Source organism: Podarcis gaigeae, assembly GCF_964106915.1.
Source record: "Podarcis gaigeae genome assembly, chromosome: Z".
Classification (NCBI taxonomy): Eukaryota; Metazoa; Chordata; class Lepidosauria; order Squamata; family Lacertidae; genus Podarcis; species Podarcis gaigeae.
The window spans coordinates 31,167,257-31,186,549 of record NC_139691.1 but is presented as its reverse complement, the minus strand read 5'-3'; the positions used below and the strand labels follow the sequence as shown (position 1 = coordinate 31,186,549).

At 43.3% G+C, this 19,293-nt stretch overlaps 1 protein-coding gene across 8 annotated transcripts in view; it reads right to left on the bottom strand.

Annotated features, from left to right (window-relative positions):
* Positions 1 to 593: 593 nt before the first annotated feature.
* The window catches only part of ZNF185 (zinc finger protein 185 with LIM domain), a 64,417-nt gene continuing 45,717 nt past the window's right edge, over positions 594 to 19,293 (bottom strand). For 3 of the 8 annotated variants that reach the window (XM_083722160.1, XM_083722158.1, XM_083722159.1), the window contains exons 18-28: positions 16,018 to 16,110; positions 13,533 to 13,628; positions 12,190 to 12,288; positions 10,686 to 10,769; positions 7,460 to 7,714; positions 6,092 to 6,190; positions 5,619 to 5,705; positions 3,925 to 3,993; positions 2,417 to 2,497; positions 1,809 to 1,911; positions 594 to 1,166 (exon numbers count right to left, since the gene is read on the bottom strand). In XM_083722160.1, the coding sequence (XP_083578286.1) occupies positions 1,068 to 1,166; positions 1,809 to 1,911; positions 2,417 to 2,497; positions 3,925 to 3,993; positions 5,619 to 5,705; positions 6,092 to 6,190; positions 7,460 to 7,714; positions 10,686 to 10,769; positions 12,190 to 12,288; positions 13,533 to 13,628; positions 16,018 to 16,110 (1,165 nt within the window). In that variant the 3' untranslated portion in view covers positions 594 to 1,067. The remainder of the gene's footprint in view (positions 1,167 to 1,808; positions 1,912 to 2,416; positions 2,498 to 3,924; positions 3,994 to 5,618; positions 5,706 to 6,091; positions 6,191 to 7,459; positions 7,715 to 10,685; positions 10,770 to 12,189; positions 12,289 to 13,532; positions 13,629 to 16,017; positions 16,111 to 19,293) is intronic. The other 5 variants (XM_083722162.1, XM_083722161.1, XM_083722164.1 and 2 more) reach the window with 4 other exon arrangements.

Sequence of the window (19,293 nt, the reverse complement as noted above, 5' to 3'; positions counted from 1 at the left end):
TTTCGTGTGCATGCACACTTCTTCAGATTCAGTGTATCTGAAGAAGTGTGCATGCACACGAAAGCTCATACCAAGAACTAACTTAGTTGGTCTTTAAGGTGCTACTGGAAGGAAATTTTTTTGTTTTGACTATGGCAGACCAACACGGCTACCTATCTGTAATTAGGTCCATTAACTTCACAAAGCCATTCCCAAGTAAAACAACCCACTGAATTTAAAGTTAAGCTGAGGCGAAAAGAAAGAAGAAAAGAAAAGAAAACTCCCATTCCCACACCCACCTCACAAAAAAAATAATATACTGCCATTTTACTCCATTTTTTAAAGTGTGTGTGTGTGTGTTTTGGCTGCCATTAAACTCCCACAATGTTTCAAAATGCAGCTAAGGCCAGGGCACTGTGAAGGGCGCAAAATGGTGATCTGACTGCCAATACAGTTGATCCTGCCGCTGCTAAGCCATGGATGTGTGTTTGGAGGAGGGAGAAGCTGTGCTATTGCTACCACTTACAGTGAGGTCTGCTCTGTAAGAAACTGTTGGAGAATTTACTGTATCCTTGGGGGGGGGGGGTGATTGTTTTTTGTTTTGTTTTTGTTGGGGTTCTTTTTGCAGGGTGGGATGTATCCTCCCTGCAAATTTCAAAAAAACTTTGAATAAAAAGGAGAAGGGAAAGAAACCGTTGGACAATTTTTCCTTCCCCTAATGAAATTCAGTGAAATGTCCCCTAAATTACTCAGCCTATAGATAGGGTGGAAAATTCCTATATAGACCACGTGTGTACAGCACTAGTTAAAAGTTATAGATAGGTAGATATAATCAGCAATATTTCTGTTTTGGTATTTAGCCTCTGCCTCAGTGTTTTTTCAACCATGGGTCTCATTCCAGATGCTGCAACTCCTATCGGCCCCAGCCAGATTAGCCAATGGAAAGGGATGATGGGAGTTATAGTCCAACATTGTCAAGGGAACCAAGGTTGAAGATCAATGCTGTATACTATACTACTGTATTTCCCTCCTCCTGTCCTCTACCTCTCCATCCCATTTTAATGCTTCAGAGAAAAGGCCCCACTCACTTAGAAGAGCCTCTCGTAGCACTTATCACAGTGGACAATGTCCCGGTGAATGAAGATTTTATCCAGGAGATCTCCCATTGGCTTGTGACAAATCCCACACTGTGGAGAGAGAAAGAAGAAATAGCTGCAATTGAAATATACCAAAAAAAAAGAAGGATCTATACAGAAGAATCCCACACTGGTAGGGTGGCAGCATACAAAAGAAGATATTTATTCACACATCTTGGTTGGACAGGCAGCAAGCTTGTTAATATTTTCAAATATTGCACATCAGTTATACAGCCACACAAAGAACAGGTGCTTGTGAAGATTCTGAAACACACCGAATGCTAAATTTCCTTGAATTACCATCTGCAGGAGGGATGGTGGAGACAGCTAGAAGATCTGCTTCCCCATCTTACACAGGAAGGTCTTCCCTTCTCTCTCCTCCACCCCGGTTGCCGAGCTTTCAGCTGCTCTTTCTCCTTCCTCGTCCTTCTCTTCTGTCTGGGGCTGCCAAACTGTACCAGATACTGAGAGAGCCCAGGGACCCATAGCAGATAATAAATTGTGTAACCAATACCCTACTTTTGTGCCTGGTCTTGGTGTGGTGAAATAAGACATCTTGATACTTGTATACTATTGTTTTCAAAGGTTTCTAATTAATAAGTATGAGGTGGTTCCCAAATGATATAACCTCCCCATTTCCTCCCTTGCCATATAGATCCATACGCATGAATTGTGGCAAAAAGAGGGACCTACCCGGAAGCAGTACTCATGGCAGCAGATTCTGAGGTTCTCAATGGTTATCTTAGCACAGTTGCGGATCTCACGGCCACAATAAGTGCAGATGTCTTCAGTTGGCCTGAAGTAAAGGAGGAGGAGGACTAAGGAATGCATATAAGGGGAATGGGTTAACCACCACCAACTTGCCCATCAAGTGGCACTGCTCTTGACTGAAGCCTTCCTCTTGACTGATTTAAATGAACAAAAACAAACATCAGGATATATGATGCTCAGTTGTCCACAATGCTGTATTTTTTCTTGCCTTCCCTACACAAGGCCATGGAATTTATAGCCTCTACATCTAAACAACATCTTGCATTTCCCCAGATTTCCTGCTTTTCCAATTTTGTGCAAAAGTTTTTTAAAAATCTAAATCTAGTGAAAGAAAGAAGAAAAAAATGCGTGAGAAAAAAGAGGAAAATAACTTTGTGTGAGCAACCCAATAGGCTCCTTATATAAAAAACTTTTTTTAAAATTGCCCCTTAGTTCCAAAGTATGTAATGTTGTCCCTTTGTAGGAATTATCTCTTGAACATTGTAATTATTTGTTATAATGAAGCTTTCCAGGTTGACAAACGGTCCTACCTTTTCGGGGGGCTGCTATTCAGAAAGCTGGCACTGCTATAGCTTGTCCTCTCCAGTTCAGACAAATCAGCCAGGCTGCGACTGGGGGATGAAGGTAAGAATAGATCATTACATGTACAACATTACATGTACAACTTAAGGGTTAATTATTTTAGTGTTAAAGTCATCTAGCCAAGAAGGGGACAGGTGGAGGTGTTACTTAGCAAGTAGGCAGAATGGCATGATATTTGCTGAGGTAGCACATGCCCTGATTGGTTGTGTAGTTCTGAGGGAGCTTTTCCTCTGTAGGCTTGGTTGAATGTCTGCCTGCTATGTACAAACCTCTCTGTTCTTTTTTCCTTAACGTATAGCCTGTTTTCGTTCAGTTTTCCTCATTAAAGTGTGATCAGGATTTTCTCTCTTTCTGGACCCTATCTGTGTTACTCAAGTGACTTTGCAATCAAATATTGCATACAAGGAGGATCATTTAAATACACAAATATTTATAGATTGCAAGGAGCAACACTGAGAGATTATGGCAGACTGAGAGAGGTTGCTTTTATGCTGGAGTACCCAATGTCCTGGAGGCTTTTCCATTTTGAATTAAAATGGATATCCCACACAACCTTTATTACAATGCTATTCTATAATGTTTACTCACAAATATAGCCACCTTCAGTGAAAGGTCCCTCTAACATTAATAAAAAGGTTTCCTGTTGGAAAGTCTCAGTTGACCACAGCAGAAAGATTACTAACTGCCTTGTGCAATAGCCTTTCTTAATTCTTCAGTGTCCTGCTATTTTACTAAATAGAAAAGAAAAGGGAACAAGAGTGGAAGTCATTATTTAAAGCTGTCCCCCTGTAGGACAGGACACTGAGCCAATTAAGAGAAGCTTTTCAAGGGTAATTCATTTCTAGTCTCCCAGCCAGGATCAATAGGATAAAGACTGGCAAACCGGGAACCTTTAATTAAAGGCAAAGGAGCCCCCTAAAGCCTCAATAGCAACTTTTCCTGTTGACACTGGCTGGGTTAGTGCAATAAGGCTTGCATCTTATTGCATCCAAACATAAAATGTCATAAATCAGAACTGAAAAAGCACTGGTGAACAATACAGAAAGCACTGGTCTGCAATGGCCTAACAATGATATTGTCTAGATGCTCTGCTGAAAGTGAGTCAACAAAGGATGGTAATTCCAAGGCAGGCTCTAATTTGGAAACATCCAAGGGAAGTCAGAGATATTTCTGATTTCCCACATAGATGCTAGCTCTCCAAAGCAACTCTTTGCTTCATCCCCTCCTATATCCATGCCTTTTCTCATCTACTACATCATCAAATTTGGGTGAGCTATCTGAGGCATCTTCTGCATGTGTGGGACCATTTTTTTGGGTCATCAGAGCCAAAGTAGCCAAAGACAAACTAACAAAACGTTTTACACACAGATTTATCCATACATAAAAATGACATAGGTTTACATGCTGCAGAGGCAATCATAGATGCACCCATCCACTCCATATTTCGTTCCCTTACCTATTGTAACGTGGTGAGGATGACAACTCCGTGCTGTTGACTGATTGCTTCAAGAAGAGAAGGCCTTTGCTAAAAACGGCAAGAAACAGATTTTGAACAGGTTGTTTTATACATCTGTCTATCTATCATCTGTCTATCTACGCATGCCTGGCATGCTCTGGTCCATGGGGTCACAAAGAGTCGGACACGACTAAACAACAATATCTATCACCTATCTATCTAATCTATCATCTATCTAATCTATCATCTATCTATCATCTATCTAATCTATCATCTATATCTATCATCTATCTATCTATCAATCATCTGTCTATCTATCATCTATCTATCTATATCATATTATTTCTATCCATTTTTAATTGTTTTTAATGATAATTTTTTCTATGTTTTAGCAGGGGGGCGGGTTCCATCTGTAAACCACCTCAAGGCGGAAGTGGAATATAAATATTTGTAGAAGTAGAATAACAAAGTTTACTTCAGATAAGACAGTATAAGAGTCTGTGATGTATAGTGTTTCGAGCAGGCATGTCCAAAGTCCATTTTGGTGACTTTGGATCTAGCCTGCCGGTTGCGTTAATCCGGCCCCTGTGGTAGTATTTCTTGGGGTAAAATCCTAAAAAAAGCTCAACAACTTCCAACTTCAATCCCAAAAAAAAGGCCAACAACTTCACTTCATCAAATCTGGCCCTCTTTGAAAAAAGTTTGGACACCACTGGTTTAGAGAGTGCCAAACAAGGAGCAGGAACAGCCACATTCAGATCCCTAGCTAGCCATGAAGGTCACTAGAGGGGTCTGAAAGCATGTGTGAAGGGCACATGAGGTTGCAATGAATAACCCTTGCCTGCCCTTGCTGATGATGCATGCAGCAGCCTTGCTGTATGTTTGGTGGCAGTGCAAAGGGGCCATATATGGCTACCGATGAATACTACTACTACTACTACTACTACTACTACTATTATTATTATTATTATTATTACTGTTGTTAAACCTATAGCCTGCCTCTCCTCCAAGGAACTCAAGGTGGCATACATGTTTCTCCCCCATTTTATCTTCACAACAACCCTGTGAGCTAGGTTAGGTTGAGAGGATGTGGCTGGCTGAAGTCCACCCAGTGAGTTTCAAGGGTGAGTAGGGATTTGAACCCTGATCTCCCGGATCTCAGTCCAGTACTCTAACCTCTGCACCACATAGACTCATGCATGCTGGACTCCTCCACAGTGCCATATTATGGCTGGTGGAGGGCTGTTTGAAGGGTGAAGCTAGCCAGTGCAACCTCCTCATGAGCCCTTCTCAGGTGACTCTGGGCTAGCCATGACCTCTCTCAGGCTGGATCTAGACACATCAAAAAAGTGATTCAGTTAAACACATTGTAGACTTCATACAGGGAAATCCCATAGGTGAAAAACGGGACTCCACAGCGCTTTATCTTTACTAAAGTAGCTGAGTCCTCAGTCTAATCTACCTGACAGAGTTATAGTGCCAAATCAGTTTAGGAGAAAGGGGAACTTGTATAATATCCTGATCTCCTTAGAACATAGAGATGAAGGTGAGATTCTGGAAGTGCCGAAATGAAGGCCACATTCTGGGAACCACTAAGCAGTTCTGTCACTGTATTAATGTCACAGGCAGTGTACAATGACTTGTGGGAGTGAGTAGCCATGAAAACTAGCTTCCTCTTGACCTCCACTTTTTACCTTGATGTGGTGGGGTCTGAGTCATAACCAGAGGCTGAAGGATTCTTAAGCCGAGAGGAAGCTGCCGCAGCCCTCTCATCTGAATTCCTGTCAAGGGAAAGGAAATTAGATAAGCAGCACATCTAATTAGATGTCAGCTCAGGGGCATGTGTTAGAGAAGGGTAGACATTCAGAGTGGCATCCCTGCTGTATCCCCTCATTGCCTGAGCAGCCATCAATGAATGTTTGGTACAAGGGCTAGGTGTAGAGAGTCCAAGAAACATCAGCACCAGTCACCTCCACAACATAAAATTAAAGTACATGGCTTCCCACAAAGAATCCTGGGAACTGTAGATACAGGGAACCTCATGGAGATACAGTTCCCAGCACTATGAACAAACTAGGGCCAAATATCTGTGCCATCAACCATAAATTTAAAGCTTTGGCAGGTTGTTATGGGTGAATAACAACCTGTTTAACCACCTCATCTTTACCTTCTGATATCTGTGTCACAGATGTCCTTATAGAAAGGCACCCTGTGGCTCCTTGGGGAGCCAATTATTGGGCCATCTCTGAAGGGGTAGTAGGACATACTGGGAAGAAACAGATATATCAGTGTTAGCAAAACAGCAAGAAATGTAAGAACAAATGAGATGATGCCTTTTATGGGTTGTCTCTAAATAACCAAAGAGAGCTTTCAAAGCACATGTGCATTATTAAAAACACCCATTCTTACATTTTAAAGAAATTAAGGCCCTTGTTTTAGTCCATACATATACATTTTTATTCATTATGCAGATGCCCCTGTTCCTTTTGGATTAACCTTTAGTTGTTCCAGTAAAATATACTTTGCCTTTTGCTTTGTGCTTCTAAAGCACATTAAGCTCAGTTCTTGAACATGTTTCTCTGATAATAGTCACCACCAACAAAATATGGCACTGCATAATGCTCCTGGAAGCCAGCCATGTCCATGCTTCCCATTCCCACCATTTCCTATTATTTCCCCCTAACAAACCAGCCAGTATTCCATGATCACTGAACATGCTAAGTCCCCATTTACCTATTTTGGATCACCCCACCCCTACATTAGAGGATCTATTGTACTTCTATAAACCTTGATGTTCCCTCAAGCCTAGAACTAACTCTGGTGGCTATTATCTGCTTCCACTGTCAAAAGGCAGTGTGTTTCTGAGTTCCCGTTTCTGGAAACTGCAGGAGAGCAAAGGGCTACTGCCCTCAGGCCTTGCTTGTGGGCTTGCCACAGACATCTGATGCGCCAGTGTGAGACCAGAGTGTGCTAGATGGGCCATTGGCTTCACCCAGCTGAGCTATTGTACACAGACTGTACCATTTTGGATGGACAAAGATGGATACTTGAAGAATGAGTTTGCTATTGGTACATAGAATTCTGGCATGAGAAGTAACTACGTCAGCCACATATTTCAAAATGTTCTGCAGGACAAGCACACTGCAGGGATAAGAAGAAGTTCAGCTAAACCACTGTTTTGCTCGCAGAGGGTTGAACAGGATTGCACACAAGCATGGGATCAGCAAGGTTAGGATAATGGTGATGCCTATTGCAATAATGCTATCCATGGCAACTGAGCTGATTTTTCCTCCCTACTATTCTCAAGCCATCACTTGCATATCCTGTCTCTTTGCTATCATGTTATCTGGTTGTGATGATTCGTAAGTTAGTGCTTCCACTGACTTCTGAAGACCCTTTTTACTATACAGACCAGAACCCAACTGATCTAAGCCAGGTTATAAGATTCTCAGGTCCAATTCCCACACAGCTTTCACTCTACTGTTCTCTGTGGATTTCTTCCTTAGGTCTTTTGGACTGTTCAAAGCCTCTTTACCTTCCACTGTTGAATGCTTGGTTGTTCAGGTATGATGTTATCTCATGACTGATCTCCAACTTTCTGGCATTGGATGGCTGGTTGCTCAGATATGATGACATCCCATGCCTAGTTTCTGATCTGATGGTATTGTTGGGTTGGCAATCCAGATATGACGATCTCCTGTGACCTCTCTCCAACACACTGGGGTTGTCCATATAGGTTGGCATCCTATGACTTGTCTCTGACATGCCCAAAGTAACCCCCCTGGAGAGACTGAAAGAAATCCTAATTGTCATCATAGCAAGATCTCTCAGAGGATGACTCTGTTGCCTATCTGCCATGATTAACTATTGGAGTAGTTAATCCATAAAACATGGAGAATCTCAGCACCATGTTTGATTTACAAGAAAGAATGTTGTCTCCTCTGTCCAAAGCTGAGGGGACAGCAAGATGGTTTGCAAGTCCTGGCATATAACGGTGGATAAATTTATCCAGATGGAAAGCAGCTGGAGGAAAAGGAAGCCCACAACATCTGGTGGTGCTAACAATGTGAAATAGTTTGCAAAAATTCCAAACTATTTTATTGCTGAGGAGGAGGAGGAAGAGTCAAGGACAAAGAAGGCAGCAATCCAAAGCAGAAATCAATAGATCTCACATCCAAGTGATAAAGAAGGAAGTTTTAACCAGTCTGAAAAATAAGGGAAAGTGCCAGAAAGATAAACTGCACCACCGTTTTTTTAAGCCACCAGATCAGCTAAATCCTATAGAAAAAATAGAACAAATTAGTCCCAACGAATCCCCCTTTCTTTTAACGGAACTGTTGGGACTAACTTTAGCTGGATTTGGAGCTAAAGAATGATGAAAGCTTAATGAGAATAAAAACAAATAGCCAAAATATCAAATCTAATGAAGTTTGTTCAGTAGACATGTTTTGGTTTTTTTCTAAACCAGATTGCCATTCTGGAATATTTGGCTATTTGAAATAAATTCAGATCAGCAGGATGCAAAGGTATACCCATGGATGCTGAAAGAACTAGATGAGGAACTTGCAGAGTTACCAGCATCTATTTGGAGAACTCAGTGGAAGACAGATGAAAAGACTGTAGAAAGGTAAATAATGCACCATGAACATGATATTTCACATTCTAAATAAAGGCCTTGGCACAGTCCTACACAACATATGAAGAAGTTAATATCCTCCTCTTGTTCTGACTGAAAATCTGACCTGTGTTTTGGTTTCTAACAGATTAACAAAACACACAATAGGTCACAATATGCTTATTGCCGGTCTAAGATTAAGTGATGTTCCGATTTCTCATTAACCTCTTCTGTCAGCGTGTTTGTCAAATTAGCTAGTGCCACAAGACTGAGGACTGTAAACAATAAGAAGAATAGGATTAGGTTTAAAAATGATTGGCAGCAAAGAAGTAATATAAAATGAGAAGGCCCAACTATGTAAATATGCCAGAAGAAAATAATGCAACAAGAGAAACTTCATCTCAGGAAGCACTAGAGTGCAGATAGCACAGTTCCACAGGACGAATACTACACCCAGTTTTGATTGCCGCTTTAAGAAAGGTGTAAAATTCATAACACAAACAAATTTAAATGGATTCACAAGACAGGAACAAATGAGATCAACTGCCAGAATATTTGGGAAGGGACTCAAGAATTCAAGATTCTGAATCTAGAAAGATGAAGATTAATGATTTGCAACTTTCATATAACAAGGGAAATAAGTGAAGCAACTGCTTTCTCTTTTGCCAAACATGGAAAAGGCAAGAGGCAACTGAACTGAAGTCATAGCAGGTGAATATTTGTTTCACTGTCCTAACCATCATGACCTTGCCCATACACTAAGATCTGCACTGAAGGTCCTACTTGTATGCCTACTGGAATGGCTGATTAGGCTGATGTGTGCAACAGAGAGTCATGGAACTCCCTTCTGAATGACTTATGCATCCCCCCCCCCTTTGGCACAGGCTTTCAAGAAGGCCCTGAAAACATCTCTCTTCACTGCTAGAGCGGTGGAACCTTCTGCATGCAAAGCAGATGCTCTACTACCTCTTCCTGTTGCTTATACTCAGCATGTGGCATTTCCCTGTTTGTGGTGAAATAACCCATCAAATTTAACATGCCGTCAGCATAAACCACATTTTTGCATGCTGACGTAACTTGTGAGAGGGTGTGCACTGAGCATGCAATTCCTGCTTGCTGTCTTCTGTGGACGCACAGCTAGGGAAGTGTTGTGGGCTAAGTTATAAAAAGTATTCATCCTCTTAAGTGGAGAGATAAAATCTATCAGAAGCTTGCAGCAGCAGCAGCAACAACAATCCATTATGTACATTTACTAACTAACTGAGACTCTCACATTACCTGCCATTGCTTGGCCCCTGCCCTACTCTTGTCCATTTCACAGCAGCCTCAGACATAGAAATCAAGTAGGTGCATGTGGAACAATAAAACAATGGAGAAAGAGTTTTGTTTGCTTTGTCTTCTCATGGCAGGATGCTCTTAAAGAACAGGATAAGAGGCAGGGAGGTGGAAATGGCAACCCTACAGTGCACTGGTGGGGGGAGGGAATAATATTTTAACAACAGGGATGGGGAACCTGTGACTCTCCAAGTGTTGCTGGATTCCAACTTCCATCAGCCCCAGTCAGCATGGCCAATGACCAGGGGTGATGGGAACTGTAATCTAACAATTAGAAGGTCATAGGTTCCCTGCTGTAAGTCCTGCTGTAGTAGAAATCTAAATAATACTCAATGGTTTTAAAAGAGGTTAAGATTATTTGTACCTGCTGGCCACATGGTGATGTTCTCCCTCCACTGTTCCTCTGAATACCAGTTGCTGGGAAGCTCAGGTGGGCAGAGAGCTGTTGCACTCATATCCCACTTGCGGAATTCCCACAGGCATCTGGTTGGCCACTGTAAGAACTAGACTAGATGGGCCTTTGGCCTGATCTAACAGGGCTCACCTTGCATGCTTATTCCCTATGTTGCAGATGTGGATGCCAAGGTTGAAAGAGAAAGAGAGAGTAGCTTGCTGAAGGCTACCTAAGTCAGTTTATGGTAGACCTGGGACTCTCTATGTTTCTGTTGGGAACTGGAGTCCATTGACATCTGGAGAGCTACAGGCTCTCTGCTAATGCAGCATCTTCCCAGGCCACAGCTCAAGCATGAAACTATGAGATCAGTGAGGAAGGACAACTCTGCAGACACTGCAGCCTTCCATGTTTCCTTACCCTGATGTGTCCGAATCTGTCCCATGCTCTCCTTGTTGGCTTTCCGGAGTGGCAACGCCACTCTCTGTAGAGAGAGAACTGGACCTGCCAGGGAAATAGAGGGGATATAAACATATGTATGTGTGCGCAAGCCATGCTTTCCAGCTTCCCATTGCTGTGAGCATTTGGGCAGAGATGGCCAGAAAAACAACCCCTGCTCAAATCCTTGTGAGCAAGTTGGAAACAAGTGGGACCTTGCATACAGCTTGCAGTGGTACCTTAGTTCTCAAACACCTTGGTACTCAAACAACTTGGAACCCAACACCACAAACCAGGAAGTAAGTGTTCCGGTTTGTGAACTTTTTTCGGAAGCCAAACGTGCTCCATTTTGAGTGTCACACTTCTTGTTTTAAGTGCCACGCTCCTATTTTGAGTGCCACACTTCCGTTTTGAGTGTTACGCTGAGATCTGTTTGTTTTTGCTATTTATTTTGTGTTTTTGTGGCTCTTTTTGTTTTGTTTTTGTGACTGTGTGGAACCCAGCTCAGCTACTGATGGATTGATTGTGTGTCTGCAGTACATTGTTTATTGCTTTCATTTTATGGATCAATGGTCTCGTTAGATAGTAAAATTCATGTTAAATTGCTGTTTTAGAGGTTGTTTTTAAAAGTCTGGAATGGATTAATCCATTTTGCATTACTTTCTATGGGAAAGCGTGCCTTAGTTTTGGAACGCTTTGGTTTTGGAACGGACTTCCAGAATGGATTAAGTTTGAGAACCAAGGTGCCACTGTACTGTTCACTTCAAAACTGCAAGCACTGCCACAGCTTTCTCCCTTCTAAGACAGGATAAATATGTCCATTTCCATTTCTCTCCATTTCTGTTTTTTCCAAATATTAAATTCAGTTTGGCACATTTCTGCAAACATTTGTGCATTTATTTATTTTTACAGCCTGCATGAAAATTCATAATTGTCGTGTGCACCTCCTCTAATATGCACAATTTTGGTATGCGATTTTGCCTAGTATATGCATTTTTGCAAGCTATTTCCCCCAAAGAGAATGCATCTATGCACATTGTTTTCACAAGCATATGCATCCCCCCCATGCACTTTTCATTAATAAACACTTTTGTGTACGGGTTCTTTGGTGGGATAACTGCATCACACAATTCAGAGAAGTGCAAAGTTTTGAAGGATAGTTTGGCTTTGGTTTGTGTATTGATTTGGGAAGTGTGAATTTTGCAAGTTCACATTTAATTACAAAGGGGGGAAGGATCTCCATTATACCTCCTTCCTTTCCCTGCCCGAAAGACCCATTTATTTTCCCTGCAACAGAGGAAATATGCAGGCAATGGTGGAGACTCCAGAAGACCCAGTGAAGTTTGCTCCTGTTAAGAAACTGATGCTACTTGCTTGAGTTCCATCCGGGAGAGGACCCCCCGAGAGCATTCTGTGAGCAAGGCATGTCCTTTTCACATAGTGAAACTCCATCGCAGCAAGAACAGCTCTTGAACCCTGCACTCACCTTGCACTTTCCAGCTCTGACTCATCCCTTTTGGCAGCTCTCGGGAGTTCGCCTTGGATGCCGGTACTAAGGCTGCTTTCACTGGACCATGAACCAGATCTGACCGACGAAAGACAGTAATATTTGCAAATCTTGTCCATTAAAAAAAGAATACAGATGCAATATACCTCTCATACCAGTTGTTGCGAATCACAGGTGGGGTGAGTTCTGGTCTTGTTTGCAAGCTTCCCATAGGACTGCCACACTAGTTTATCTCTGCTGGTTGTGTGATAGCTTGTATATTTTCCTGCCTGCTTTGTTTTAATGTGTATTTGATTTTAATGTAAATCTGGCAATGAAGACTGGAAAAGGAATACAGTGGTGCCCCACAAGACGAATGCCTCGCAAGACGAAAAACCCGCTAGACGAAAGGTTTTCCGTTTTTCGATGCGCTTCGCAAGATGAATTTCCCTATGGGCTTGCTTCGCAAGACAAAAACTTCTTGCGAGTCTTGCGATTTTTTTTGCTCCCCCCCCTTTTTCTAAGCCGCTAAGCCGCTAATAGCCTTTTAGCCGCTAATCCGCTAAGCCTTTAATAGACGCTAAGCCGCTAGGCCGCTAATAGCGCTAATCCGCTAAGCCGCTAATAGGGTTGCTTCGCAAGACAAAAAAAACGCTAGATGAAGAGACTCGCGGAACGGATTATTTTTGTCTTGCGAGGCACCACTGTATCTGAAATAAATGGGAAAGCAATCCAGCCCCCTGAACTGCCGTGAGCCATGCCATCACCTGATCTGGGTTTGGTTTGCTTTGCAATCCTAGGTTCTCGTGCAGCAAAGGGGCTTCCTTCCTCTCTCCCTCCACCACACCTTCTGCTCTGCCTAGTGCATGGCAGGGCTGTGGCTGTACCACTCAATCAAGCCCTGCTATTGTTTGCCAGGGATTAGGGCTGTAGCCTATGTATAAATAAATAATGGAAACTGAGCATGCTCAGTAAGCATGGAATAGTAATTGACAGTTTTGGAGAGAAAAAAGTGGAAAATAAAGTGGAAGAGGGAATGGAACATTGTGGTTCGAACTCTGGAGACAAACACTCCACACCGCAACATAGTGCTGCAGGGACCCACTTATATATAGATTACAGAAGCAAGAGTTACTTTTAAGGAACAAAGGCACAGGTGAAAAATGCCATTGGTATCCTAGAGGCAGTGGAGCTGCAAAATATCTTCAACAAAGGGAAGGTTTGACAGGGTCCTCCTCCTCTCACTGCTTCTGTAAAAAGTTTTAAAGAAAGCAGCTGATCTGACTTTTGCCCTGGCCATATCAAGTAGCAATGGTGGACCCTTCTGTTGTCTGCCTCCTTACTTTGCCAGATGAGCTTCCACCTTTTTGTATTCTGTGTCACTTGGACTCTCATATGCCATCTCTTGCATAGCCGCCTTCTCAAAGTCAGAGAAAGATCTGCAAGAAGAAAGGAGACGGTTGCGGACCCACTTGCAGTGACACCTCCCCAGGGAGCAAGGCCTAGCCTTAGAAGGTGAATAAAGTGGACAAGACAATGTTCTCGGATTTAAAATTGGCCACGGCTTTATTGATTCCAGGTGTAGGTAGGATTTGGCTTAGATACTGGATGTATATTATCTTAGCCTCCAGGTAGAGGGCTGACACATGACAGGGTCGAGCCTGGGATTAATGAGTTCTCCACAAGACGCAGGTCTACATGGCTGGCCATCCCAGGGCGCTGAAGGAAGCTCTAGGGCCCATCTGCCCCATGCCTTGGCTTTTGGACAGAAACTTCCACCTAGCTTCCTTTAATGGGGTACTTTGTGATCGCACAGTTTTGAGGTAGGGGGTGATGCACCACTTCACCCCTGGCCTGATGTTAGGATTCCACCTAATGCCTTATCAAGCCAAGTTGCAACTATTGCTGTGGGAAAGGCGAAACCTGCAAACAGGGCCAATCTGTTTGCAGGCAAATTCCTTCCTAGCTCTGAAAATGGCAACCATTACTGAACCACAGGAAAGCCAGTAATTGCGGTGCCCTGGGAAGGAAGGAAGGAAAGTTGGCATACAAAACCCACAGCATCACTAAATGGGGTGGAGAGAGGGAGGGTTGTTCTTAACCTGACTGCAGTCCCAAGTGTGGGCACAGCCAGCATTTCTGTAGGATAGGGGCAGACGGGAGAGAAGCTTGCTCCACTCTGGTCCTCTTACAAGCCCCGCCCACTCAGCCTGCCCGGATGGGCCAGAATTCAAATAACGAGATGGCAGGAACACCCGCCACTCCTAGCAGCCAGCCTTGGGATTCCCCAACTGCTAGCCACCTCGCCCAGCATTGCTCCCTGGGACTTGAGGCCCTCCGTGACAGGCCACAACCATCGCCCATCCTGGGACTGGGTAAGCTGCCAATTCCAGTCCATCCTAAAACTATTGCCATCCATGAAATTGCCAGAAGGTGCTCCTTGCTCCCATTAGACAAAGGCTACCTGCACACCATACATTTAAACTACATGGCTCTCACAAAGAATCCAGGGAACTGTAGTTTGTTAAGGGTGCTGGGAATTGTAGCACAATGAAGAGGAAGGTACGGTCCCTAGGACTCTTTAGGGGGAGGATCATGTGCTTTAAATGCAGAACGTATGAGCTGCCATATGTCTGGATTTTCCTGGGCATTTGGCTGATTTCCACCCGGACATTGCTGCTGACTGCAGTATTCTGGATATGTCCGAGAAAATCCGGACATATGTCAACCCTAAATTAACCCACGTGAACACAATGAATTATTGCAGGACCAATGACACTAATTCTTAGCATGGCTTACAAACCTTTAGGACAACATATCTCTGATTAATTTTCTGGAAGTCTGAGTAGCTGTCTGTAGGGACCCTCCAGTGCAGGGATGGGGAACCAGTAGCCCTCCAAATGCTGGTGGACTACAATTCCCATCATCCTTGAGCATTGCTTCAGCTGAGGTTAGGCTTCTTGAATTTATAAATAACCGCTTCCCCTAAAAAACTCCCAAATGCAATTTGCAATAATAATAAATTGCAGTGATAAAAATACATAAGCATATTCAAGACACAGCCAGAGTAAAAACATCCAATCGTTGGTGCTGTCCAAATGCACAGGGTGGGAGGGAAGAATTGCTGGGCACTGAAACAAGGACAAGCTGGTGCCAAGCAGGCCTCCCTGTAGATAACAATCCATAAACAGGAAGCAGCTGTTTAATTGATATACTAACATATCTTGCTAAATTTCATTCACACCACCGGGCATGGTAAGACACAATAGCAGACCACATTGCGTGCATCTGTTCCTCCATTATTTTACCCTTGAAAATGGCAGTAAATAGCTGTATGCCAGAATACCACCCCCAAATTTTGTCAGATGGCGACACAATCCATGACAATCATGGGGAAACCCCCGTAATTTTCCAGGTTAGCAGGTAGCAAATAGATTTCTTTTCCTGTAGGAAATTAACACAGATATGAGCACTAAATTTCACCATGGATTCTGCTAGATTTCCACAAGTGGCTTTTATGTCATGTGAAAGATCACACAAAATGCAGAAATTATCAGGAAGATGGGAAATGCAGCCCTGGTTTGGGAAGTGCAGATTTGGTTGGCTTGCTTTTTAAAGCACACTGAATTGAATTCCCAACCCCATTCCTAATTATGATAGCCAATTCCTCCAAGATTATGTGATGTCCCCCACATAAAGGGGGGAATATGGAATATTTCCCTAAAATTGGACTCTTTACCTAAGATACTCGAAACCTGATTCTGACCTTCTGGGAAGAAGGCTGATGACAATATAGCTAAAATGCCAATTTTGCTTTTTCCTATGTACCTTTTTGAGCCAGCATCACTGTCAAAGTGGGTGGGAACACTGTATGTTGCTCCAGAAGGAGTATCGGTGCTGTCCCTATTGAAAGAGCCAGCCCTATCAGAGACAGAAATACAGTTCAGTGTTAGATGAATATTCAGTGCCTGGATTTGCTGGTTTTCCTCTTCCATCCCCTTTTTCATTTGCATTGTGACTATTAAACTGTAAGCCCATGCGCAGGGAGCATGTTGCTGTTCTAAAGTCTTTTCAGAAGCACTTTTAGGTGCTGCTTACATGGAATTGGGGGCCCTACTGACGTTGTATTGGGAAGTTTGTATTGGGAACTGACCGGGAGACTCCGAGACCAGAGAGAAGAGATGGTGGAAGAAGACTGGAAGAAGTTTGAGGAATGTTTGAAAAAATATGTTAATATTTAAACCTTACAATAGCTTTGGAAGTGGATATAGGCTGTAGGGTTAGAAGTAGAAGATAGGGTATTTTAAAATAGTATTATTTGTAAGTGATAAAATGTGAAGTTATTTTAAGTATGCTTTTTTTAAAAAAAAGATGGCTAGAAATTATGATATATGTAAACTGCTAAAGATGAAGTAAAATGAAAATCAGATAGGTGGGACTTGGGGAAACCAACTTAACAATGTTTAGAAAAATAAGGATATGACAATAATTTGTTTGTCTTTTCTGTCTGTGTTTTTTATTTGTGTTATAAAATGAGTAAATGGGGGGGGGTTAAATGCTTGATATTTTACTATGTTTTTATATATGCTGTAAGCCACCCAGAGTGGCTGGGGAAACCTAGCCAGATAGGTGGGGTATAATTATAATTACTATTATTTTTATTATTATTAATGTTGTTGTTGTGTTTGCTCCCCACTTTCCCCTTCGATGCTCACACAAAATCTGTGTGAATTCTGTGACTTGTGAACTTGGGCTCCTGTATTTGGCCTCCCTGGTGAAGCTTCCCTCTTTGTGAGCCTGGCAGATCTGCCAAGAAAACATCCAGCGAATTTTTGTTACGCATGAAGCAACACGGATTGTCAATGGCTGCTGAGAATGACAACAGTATATTCTGCCTCCAGTATCAAAGGCGGAATGCTGCCACTGAATGCCGGTTGCTGGGGAACACAAGTGGGGGAGAGAGTGCTATTGCACTTGTCTCATGCTGCAGGGCTTCCCACAAGCATCTCAGTGGCCAATTTGAGAGCAGGATGTTGGACTAGGCGGGCTTTTGGTCTGATCCAGCAGGATTTTCGTGTGTGTTCATGCATCTCATTTCCCTGCGTTAACTTCCCAGGGAAAAAAGGGAACAGGGAAGACCCAGTTTAAATCTTCACTAAGCTTAGGAAGCTCATTTGGTGACCCTGAGCATATATATAGCGTGTTGTAGGGGTTAGAGCATCAGACCTAGAGGGCTAGACTTAGAAGACCCAGGTCCATTGCTGCACATGAAATCCAGTAAGTGAAATTGGGCCAGATTCAGCTTTAACCTCCCTAGGAGAGTAGGGAAGGGGTATAGCTCAGTGGTAGGGCATCTGAGAAGATCGCAGGTTCAATTCCGGCGCCACCAGGTAGGTCTGGGAGGGACCCTGGAGAGCCACTACCAATCAGTGCAGACAAGACTGAGCTTGATGAACTACTGGAATACTGTGAGGTGTTCCAATGTACATTCTTAGGGGTGAATTGGCAGCTGCTGAAATTGAAATTATGGTGCCTTTTTTCGGGTGCAGGCTGATTTTAGGACCTTGGAACAGAGCAAGGTGGGGATTTCAGTGGGACGCGGGTGGCGCTGAGGGTTAGACCACAGAGCCTAGGACTTGCTGATCAGAAGGTCGGCAGTTCAAATCCCTGCGACGGGGTGAGCTCCCGTTGCTCGGTCCCTGCTCCTGCCCACCTAGCAGTTCAAATGCACGTCAAGTGCAAGTAGATAAATAGGTACCACTCTGGCGGGAAGGTAAACGGCATTTCTGTGCGCTGCTCTGGTTCACCAGAAGCGGCTTAGACATGCTGGCCACATGACCCAGAAGCTGTACGCCGGCTTCCTCGGCCAGTAAAGCAAGATGAGCGCCACAACCCCAAGTCGGTCACGACTGGACCTAATGGTCAGGGGTCCCTTTACCTTTACCTTTAACAATGAAATTATGTGAATATTCTTGTCCATGGGAGGTCACTACCATGCTAGAGTTCTAATTAAACTGAATTGAGCCCCACCCCACTTTTAGAGAGCAGTCTTGCCCCCACCTTTGGAGTCAGTTCAGGAGCTTTGTGCGTAGAAAAAATGACAGCACAGCAGCCAGAGCTTCATTCCTGCTTCATTCCTGCAGGCAACAACAAAACTATCCCCTCCCCTCCCAGGAAGTTGTCCCCACTACCCACCTTTCCACCACTGTAAATGCCACCCTCTTTTGGGTTTCTTGGACATTTTTCAGGGCGGATGTAGTAAAAAGTGAAAGGAGGGAGCAGGATAGCTTTTTAGCAAAAATGTGAAAAATAGTGCCTGTACCTTTTGTCTCATTTTACAAATGCTAGAAGCTTTTAAAATTAAAATTAAAATAAAATTGCAGGAGGAAGGATATCCCCCCCACAGGATACCCATGTGGCCGCTGTCAAAATTATCCATATGTTCAGTAATCAAAATATTCAAATAATTTCACCCATATCCCACTAAAACGAAGAGATGGCCCATACATATTTGGAATGGCAAATGTGAGAAGGGGAGGTAGTGGCCTGGAAGTCCCTGAACACTCTTTGTGCTGGCTGGACAGGAAAGGAATGAGGGGGCCAGAGCGTGGACACCAGCCAATATACCTGCACATCTCCCCCTGGCCGCACTACTGCCCTTGAGCCCATGAGTCTCCCCAGGACTGGGAAAGCTGGCAGAGAAACAGCAGCTATGCACATTGGCACCTGCTTTCTTTTTGTGCATGCGTGTTTTCTCTGTTGGTAGTGGGGGTTTCTTGCTGTGGATGGTTGTGGGCACCAATTCATACCACTCAGGATGAGAGCCTGGATGGATTGGAGTGGGGGGAAGGAAAGGGGTTAAGTTACTTAAAAGCCACAGAGTCTGTTGGCACAGAATGTGAGAGTGTCTTTGTGTGAGAGAGAGAGAGCAGGACTGAGTGGGCTGCTGTAAGTGAACAACAGAGTGGGAACTGTTGCTAAAACCACAGGTTATTTATTCTATTTAAATCTGCTTGAATGCCTTGTGTTTGCTTTTACCTAAGTATTTGGTTAAATTGGGAATTTTAATTTTTGTTATTGTAGTTTTAAAGCTTGTTCACCTTA